At 51.7% G+C, this 9,013-nt stretch overlaps 1 protein-coding gene across 1 annotated transcript; it reads left to right on the top strand.

Moving 5' to 3' along the window:
* Positions 1-208: 208 nt before the first annotated feature.
* Positions 209-7,778, top strand: LOC144261331 (fucolectin-4-like). Its single transcript, XM_077810770.1, has 5 exons — positions 209-405; positions 869-1,166; positions 5,857-6,028; positions 6,699-6,901; positions 7,607-7,778. The coding sequence occupies exons 1-5, from the start codon at positions 321-323 to the stop codon at positions 7,761-7,763; spliced, it is 915 nt and encodes a 304-aa protein (XP_077666896.1). The 5' UTR covers positions 209-320; the 3' UTR covers positions 7,764-7,778.
* Positions 7,779-9,013: the final 1,235 nt, after the last annotated feature.

Below are 9,013 nucleotides of genomic sequence, written 5' to 3'. Positions count from 1 at the left end.
GAAAACAAACCCCCAACAATCCAAACTCCACTGAAACTCCCGTTTACAGCTCTGTTTGCTGGCTCCTGTGCCACGGCCTGTCTGGCTGACTGGCTCCCTTTATAGGACCCCGAGTCAGAGAAGCCCCGCCCCCTAATCAGGACTCAGCTTCTCTCCCAGCACAAAGCCCCTACAAGCCTCTACACATACAAATAATACAAATACCTTCTCCTCCAGCAGAACTCCCACTGCATGTATGAGCTGCTCATCTGAAACTTGCTATGGCTGTAGTTTATTCTGAATAAAATATTCATGTGCTCTTCTATGTTGACAGTGCAAGGATGGAGTTTCTCTGGCATCTACTAATGGTTATCGGGATCCTGGCAGGGACTGGAGTGTCTCAGGAATGCACCGCACAACCAGGGGGTAAGGAGCTGGCACAGCTTGAATGGAAACTTCTTCCCTTTTATGTTCTACCCCATTCCCTTTGGTCTCAACCTCTGCCGAGTGAGACAGCAGAAACCCTGGGAGACTCTTCCCTTCCCACCACTGACCTGGGCAGGGGCTCCAGCTGGCAGGGGCAGACGGGGGAGGTGCCATCTGAACATTTTGCCCCATTCCTGCCTTGGGGAGCAGCTCCAGCTGGGTATGGGACGTGGGGGGCTGAGAGGGGCTCAGCCTGGGCTGAGAACCCAGCGCTCACCTGCTGTCACTCCCGTCCCCTGGGGCCATGGCTCCCACTGTGAACCTGGCTCTCATGCAGTGGCTGGTTTGTGTGTCACTGCTGTGACATGGCTCTGGCTCCAGCTCCGTGTGGGATAAAGGGGGTTTGGAGCCCCCCTAGCGATGGGCACGTCCCACCTCCCCTCTTCTCACCCTCTGATTCCAGCTTGGAACTTGGCACTGTGGTGCCTGGCCACTCAGTCCTCCACATACAAGAATTACGGACCTGAAAAAGCTAGGGCTGAAAAGGCCGTGGATGGAAACCACAATGGGATTTGGGACAATGGCTCCTGCACCCACACCAACTGCGAGACAGAGCCGTGGTGGAGGGTGGACTTGGGCAGTCCTCGGTCTGTCTCCGCGGTGATGGTGAAGAACAGGGAGGACTGCTGTGGGGAGAGAATCAAGGGGGCCCAGAACCACGTGGGAGACTCCAAGGCTGGCCATGGCAAGAACAACCCCATGTGAGTTGCTTTCCCATGCTCTGGAGTGAGACGACTCCTCCCAGCGCAGTCACAGGGGTTGGGTCTCATTGCCACTGGGGCCAGGGCGAGGTCTCTTCCCCTCGGAGCTGCCTGAGGCTGGGGGCGCTGGGCTGGCGGTGCTCTCAGCTCCTGGCTGGAAGGGAACCGCATGTCACTGAGCACAGCGACCGCTGCAGGGCAATCCAGGGTAGAACAATCCCTCCAGGCCCCTGCGTGTTCTCTCTCTGCCGTCACAGCTCCTGCCCAGGTAGGATCATCACATCCAAGGCAACAGGAACAGATTTTTCTGAAATCCATAGATTTCTAAGGCCTGAAAGGACCTTTCCAATCATCTAGTCTGACCTCCTGTATTGCACGGGCCAGAAAACCTCACACAGGGATTCTGCACTGAGCCCACAATTTCTCTGTGAGGTATAGTGCATCGGTTAGACAGATGTCCAATGTTGATATAAAGACTTCAAGGGAAGGAGAATCCACCGAGTCCCTCAGTCATTTGCTCCAGTGGTAAATGGCCCGGACTGATAAAACAGTGAACCTTATTTCTTGTCTGAATTGGGTTGTGATGGGGAGTAGGGCAGGCAGCATCTCTTACAGTGTTCCCTTCACCCTGTATAGATACACAGAGATGTAGGGCAGGAAGGGATCTCAAGAGGACATCTAGTGAGTCCCCCAATGCTGAGGCAGGACCAAATATACCTAGACCAGGGGTAGTCAATTATTTTTTGTCAAGCTCCAAAGTTCCTGGTCAAGGTATAGTCAAGATACAGACTCCAGAGAAAATAATAAACAAATGATGCTAATAAGGCGATAAAAAGATTTCTGGGGTGTGTTCAAAAGTGTCTGGTGGTCCAGATTTGGCCTGCGGTCCACCTTTTGACTACCCCTGGCCTAGAGCATCCCTGGCAGGGGTTAGTGTAACCTCTTCTTAATCCCCTCCAGTGACGGGGATCCCACAACCTCTCTTAGTGACCTATTCCAATACTGAACTGTCCTTATAGCCAGAAAGGTTTTCCTAACATTTAATCTAAGTCTTCCTTGCTCCAAACTAAGGAGATTACTTCTTGTCCTACTGTTGGTGGACATGGAGAGCAATTGATCGCCGATCTCTTTGTAACAACCTGGTCTGCTGGTCACATGCCCCAGGAGCGCCTCTTACAGTCCGAGTGTGGAACTGTGGTTGTGTCCTTGCCTCTGTTTCCCTTTGTGGGCTTTCAGGGAATTCAGTGAGGGCTGGATGTAGTGAACATTAGTGCCCCATCAGGGGTCTAATTTATTTAACCAAAGGCCAAACCACAGTACACAAGCCAGCGTTCATCCCCACGAATCCTAGATGAGGGAGGAGGGGAGTAAACCTTCGCCTGTCTGCCCCGCTTGACTCCATCCATCTCCTTCATCCAGGCTCCTTACCTGTAAGCAGGGCAAGATTTACACCTTACGTGCCCCTAGGCACAGCATCTTCAGCGCCCCTCCTCCCTCCCCACGTGGCCCTGGGACCCCCCTACCAGCAGCCCTGTGTGCCCCCCTCTGCCTCCTAACCTGGCTCCAAGGAGGCTGCGGTGACTTGTCACCTGAGGAACCCCCCCCACCTGCCTGCCAGCTGTTTGCTGCCACCCGCCAGACCAGTCAGCCTCAGCCGGCTCAGGGTGTTCTGGAGCCACAGCGACCCCTGGAGGGTGAATGGTGGAACTGGAGCACATTTTCTGCAGAACAAATAAATTCTACTTCTCTCAGGCAAGAATTCTGTGCATGCTGAAAACGTCACCTAAGGGGAGAGGGCACGACATGAGACCGGCGGTGTGTGGGGCATCTTGGCAGTGGATGGTGCAGATGGAGAGGCTCCCTTCCTCTTGAGAACTCCTGAGCAGTGTGGCCAGCATCAGCAGGGCAGCAAAATAGCCCAAAATACCACAACTCGCAACTACTAAAAATAACCTGGCAACTGACAGCTAAAAATAGCCCAATTGGGTAGAAAATTGCATACTTGGCAACCTTGGGTACCCCTAGAATGCCGGAGCCCCATGGCACATGTCTACTGTGCATAATTGGAAATCTGGTCCTGCCCGTAAGGCTCACTCAACCTGGGTTCCTGCTCTGGAGTCAGCCTTCCTGCCATCACCTTGGAAGGGTTCCCTCTCTGGATTCAGCCCCCATGAGGTCAAATCACTGCAGCTCTTCTCTGCAGGACGTGTAGTTCCTCTGCGACCTGGAGCACCTGCCATTGGCTGGAAAGGTCCCTTCTCTATGACCAGCTTTCCCTCCAGACTTGGCATTTCCCCGCTTTTAGCATCTCTTCTATCCAGGACACCTTTCCTAGGTTCCCTTTCCTGGGGCGCTCCCTAACCAGCTCCCCTGAGAAGCTCTTCTCCTCAGGAGCTTCCTCTGTGATCTGTGTGTCCTGACTGAGCCCTCATAACCCTTTATTAGGCCCAGGATTTCCTTAACTAATTGACGGACACCCAGCCACCTAGGGAATTAACTGCTCACAGGTGGATCTGGGTTGGCTCCTTCTCCTTAGCAGAGCTTGTCACGGGGAGGCTGGGTGCCTGACCTCCTCAGGGGCCTGCTACCCTGGGACACAACCTGGGTCCTGTCTGAAGACTGTTATCATGACCCCCATCAGCCTTCTCGTCTCTAGACTAAACACACCCTGTTCTTTCAGCCTTTCCTCAGAGGTCAGGTTGTCTAAACATCTCATCATTTTTGTTACTGTCCGCTGGACTTTCTCCAATTTGTCCACATCTTTCTTAAAGTGCAGTGCCCAGAATTCGATATAGTTAAGCCCCTTTATTTTTAGTTTAAACTGATTTTTACCGAAGAAATCGTGGGTTTTATAAAAAGCATTATCCATTTTTATCCGATTTTTCTCCTTACTTTTGTATCATTCAAGTATATAAAAAACCCTTGTTTTATTAGGAAAATACAATCCATTGCATAACCGCTAGGTATGACGATAACACAAAGCTGCCTGTTGAAGTAAGGCTCTGTATTAGTCCAGAAGATACACCTAATAAACAAACAGGCTCGCACGCAAGCCCTGAAGGGCATGCGCATCTGAACGTACTGATGAATCTCACACCCACGACGTACACATTTCAAGCTATTAGCAGATAGTGGTTTAAAGATTTGACACTAAAATGGGAAGAAAACGAAAATCTGTATCAGAATACGTTTCAGAATACAAGGAAATATTCAAAAGTTTAAAAAAAACCAATAGAAGAAAAGGATGAAGTTGAGTGTATGCGCTGCAAATGGTGTGGCCCAATTATTAAATGTCAGTATTGATAGGGTCAGAGTTCTACGTTGACAACAGTAACCCTGTTTTTTTCAAATGAAAAGTTTTATTTGCGGATTAGAGAGGTCTTGTTTTCTTAAACTCGGAGGTGGCCTTGTGTTTTGAGTTCTCTTTTAGTTCTGCAGCAAACCACGTTGAATTCTGTTCATCCAAGCATTCATCTACTGCATCCTTTTTCCCCCAGTCCTTCCATCCACCAAAATAAACCTCCATATTTATCCAGAAAAATTAAGTTTTTTCCATCGCTTTTTCACCTGTTTTTGTTGTTATAATAAACATAGATAAATACCTGGGAAAAATTAAACAAAATAAAACCCAAACCCGAAGGACCCTAGATACAGTATTCCTGCTGAGGCCTCACCAGTCCTGAATAGAGCAGGACAATTACCTCCCATGTCTTGCGTACAACACTTTTGTTGATACATCCTAGAATGACATTTGCTTTTTTTTGCAATGAAATCACACTCTTACGTCCTATTCAGTTTGGGATCCGTGATACTCCAGATCCTGTCCAGCGGTACTCCAGCTAAGCCCCCTTTTGTGGTGGTGCATTTGATTTTTCCTTCCTACGGGCAGTACTTTGCCCTTGTCTTTATTGAATTGAATCTTGTTGATTTCAGACCAGTTCTCAAATGTATCAAGGTTATTTTGAATTCAAATCCTTTCCCCCAAAGTGCTTGCGCTCCCTCCCAACTTGGTGTCACCCATAAATCTTATAAGCACACTCTCCACTCCATCATCGAAGTCCTTAATAAAAATATTGAACAGTACTCAAAACAGAACGACCCTTATGGGAAACCCCGAGAAACATCCCTCAGTTTGACATTAATAACTACTCATTGAGTATGGTTTTCCAACCAGTTGTGCACCCACCTTCTAGTAATTTCCTCTAGATCACATTTCCCTAGTTTGCTTGTGAGAATGTCACATGGGACTGTGTCAAAAGCCACACTGAAGTCCAGATATATCACATCTGCCACTTCCCCTGTGTACTAGACCAATGTCAAAGAAGGAAATTAGATAGTTTGGCATGATTTGCTCTCAACTAATCCATGCTGGCTACAAAATATAACTTTGTTATCCTCTAGGTTTGAACGAACTTATTGTTCAATAATTTCTTCCTGTCTCGTTCCAGGTATGGAAGTTGGGCTGATTGATCTAGAATTCCTGACATCCTCCTTGTTTCCCTTTTTAGAGAGAGGTTCTATGTTTATCCTTTTTCTTTCCTCTGGGACCTTACCCTTCCTCCATAAGTTCTTGAACAAATCGTTAATAGTTCTGAGATTGCTTAAGAACTCTAGGATGAATTTCATCAGGCCCTGTTGACTTGAATACATCTATCTTGTTTTGTCTTCTTGGCTTCTGCTCTGTTTTTAGGTGCGGGACCATCACCGACACCAGACTGGGATCCGTCAGCACCATCTCCTGCAACGGGCTGAAGGGCCGCTACGTCACCATCATCATCCCAGGCAGGAGGGGGATTCTCACTCTGTGTGAGGTTGAGGTCATAGCTCAGGGCTGTCCCCTATCACCAGTGGGTAAGGAGCTGGCATAATGTGAATGGAAACTTATTCCCTTTTATGTTCTACCCCATTCCCTTCTGCCCCAACCTCTGCCTAGTGAGACAGCAGAAACCCTGGGACACTCTTCCCTTCCCACCGCTGACCTGGGCAGGGGCTCCAGCTGGCAGGGGCAGAGGGGGGAGGTTCCATCTGAACATCTTGCCCCATCTCTGCCTTGGGGGGACCAGCTCCAGCTGGGTATGGGACGTGGGGGGGCTGAGAGGCTCAGTCGGGGCTGAGAACCCAGCACTCACCTGCTGTCACTCCTGTCCCCTGGGGCGATGGCTCCCACTAGGAACCTGGCTCTCATGCAGAGGCTGGTTTGTGTGTCGCTGCTGGGACATGGCTCTGGCTCCGTGTGGGATAAAGGGTGTCTAGAGCCCCCCTAGCAGAGGCGGCGGAAACTTCCTAACTGTGTGGGGGGGGGGCCACCAGCAGCTGAACCAAGACCCCACCCTCATGCCACCCCTTCCCCCGAGTCCCTGCTCCTGCACCGCCTCTTTCCCCCCCAAGACTTCGTCCCCTCCCCCCGTTGCTAGTCCTTATGGCCAGTAAAAAATGGGAGAGCCATGTTCCCCTGCCCCCTCCTTGTTCCGGCGCCCCGTACCCTAACGATGGGCATGTCCCACTTCCCCTCTTCCCGCCCTTTGATTCCAGCTCAGAACTTGGATTTTGGACGATGACTCCTGCACCCACACCGAGCAGGAGACAGAGCCGTGGTGGAACATGGACTTGGACTCTCAGCATTCTATCTCCACGGTGATCGTGAAGAACAGGGAGGACTGCTGTGGGGAGAGAATCAAGGGGGCCCAGATCCACGCGGGACACTCCAAGGCTGGCCATGGCAAGGACGACCCCATGTGAGTTGCTTTCCCATGCTCTGGAGTGAGACGACTCCTCCCAGCTCAGTCACAGGGGTTGGGTCTCATTGCCACCGGGGCCAGGGCGAGGTCTATTCCCCTCGGAGCTGCCTGGGGCTGGAGGCGCTGGGCTGGCGGTGCTCTCAGCTCCTGGCTGGAAGGGAACCGCATGTCGCTGAGCACAGCGACCTCTCCAGGCCCCCCTGCATGTTCTCTCTCTGCCCTCAGAGCTGCTCCTCGTGTAGAATTATCTCATCCAAGTCAACAGGAACTGATTTTCCTAGGATCATAGATTTCTAAGACCTGAAGGGACCTTTCCGATCACTTAGGCTGACCTCCAGTATCACACTGGTCAGAAAACTTCACAGAGTGATTCTATGCTGAGCCCATCATTTCAGTGTGAGCTGCAGTGTATCTATTAGACAGTTGTCTAGTCTTGATTTAAAGACTCCAAGGGAAGGAGAATCCACCGTGTCCTTGGTTATCTGCTCCCTCAGTTAATGACCCTGACTGATGAAATGCGTACCCTATTTCTAGTCGGAGTTGGGTTGTGACGGGAAGAGGGACACAGCGTCTCTTACAGTCTGTCATTCACTCCGTGCATTGGGCTCTGCAGGCTCAGAGTTAAAGGGTCGTCAGTCCTGCTGCCAACTCGCCTGTGCTCCCTAATCTCAGCCTCTCGCTCTTGTCTTCTGCTCTTTGCAGCTGCGGGACCATCACCGACACCGCACCAGGATCCCTCAGCAACATCTCCTGTAAAGGGATGGAGGGCCGTTACGTCACCATCACCATCCCGGACAGGGAGGAGTATCTCATCCTGTGTGAGGTCGAGGTCTACGGCACCCCCGTGGGTGCCTGCTAGGAAGCAGGAGTGACACAGTCCAGGGTGAGGGGAAGCATGGGGGCAGGAGAAGAGGGAGGTTGGTGCAGAAATGAGCCGCTTTCACCTGATAAACTCCATTGGTCCCTTCCTGCGTCTCTCCTGTCGTTTGTCTCCATTCCGCGCCATTCTGGCCATGTCTCCCCTCCCCTTCCCTGCCCCTACAGCAACGTGGTTCTGATCCCACATGAGCCACGGGGGCCTCAGCTCCAAACCCCAGATGGCTTTGGGTTAATCCAGCTCTTCTGCTGCTGCTTCCGGCCCTTCCCTCCTCCCAGTGCCCATTCCCCAGCTTGCTCACCCCCTAAGTACAACCCGCTCTCTGGCTCCCCTGCCCCTTCTCCCAATCTGGGGCTGAGGCACCTGTTCTCCATTCCCCCATCAACCCAACGCTCCTTAACAGCTCTCCCCACAACTCCAGCTGCCCTGCTGTCGTTGCTAGTCCTGGGCCATCAGCAGAGCGGGGCTGGCTTTGGCCTGCCCATCCACGAACTCTGCAGCTGCTTGGCCCCTTCTGGGACGCTTCTGACCCTGAGGAGCCCCAGGAGGTTGGAAGAGCAGAGCTGACAGCTGACATGGGGCCAGATTCCCGGCAGGTGCAATTGGGCACAACTCTGCTGTGCAGCCGCTTATGCCAGGGCTGAATTTCACCCATATATCGTGCACAGTAAATGTGAGCCAGGCAGTGGCAACAAAGCGGTGTCCAGCCCCGAGCCTGGGCAGCAAGGTGACTATTAACGTGTGGAGGAGTGCGGCCAAGTTCCCGTCATAACAGTTTGATGTACGTCTGCTGTCATCATCCTGGCGTCCTCCCCCACGGCTCGGCCGATGCCCCTCAATCCTGCCCCCCAGCCTCCTGCTATCCCAGGGAGCCGTGTTTGCTGAGCAGACCCAGACATTCGTGGCACTTTGTATTGTGACTCTGCTGTGGGCAAATGGCCAAAGGAGACATTCACTTTCTGTAGACTCATAGGCTTAAAGGTCAGAAGGGACCAGCATGATCATCTAGTCTGACATTCTGCACATTGCAGGCCACAGACCCTCACCCACCCACTCCTGTAACAAACCCCTAACCTCTGGCTGAGTTACTGACGTCCTCACATCATGATCTGAAGACAACACCTTACAGAAAATCCACCATTTACACTTGTTTAAACCTGCAAGTGACCCATGCCCAATGCCGCAGAGAAAGGTGAAAAATCCCCAGGGTCTCTGCCAATATGACTCAGGGG

The sequence above is a fragment of the Eretmochelys imbricata genome, chromosome 2, assembly GCF_965152235.1.
Source record: "Eretmochelys imbricata isolate rEreImb1 chromosome 2, rEreImb1.hap1, whole genome shotgun sequence".
Lineage (NCBI taxonomy): Eukaryota > Metazoa > Chordata > Testudines > Cheloniidae > Eretmochelys > Eretmochelys imbricata.
This window is presented reverse-complemented; position numbering and strand designations above follow the sequence as displayed.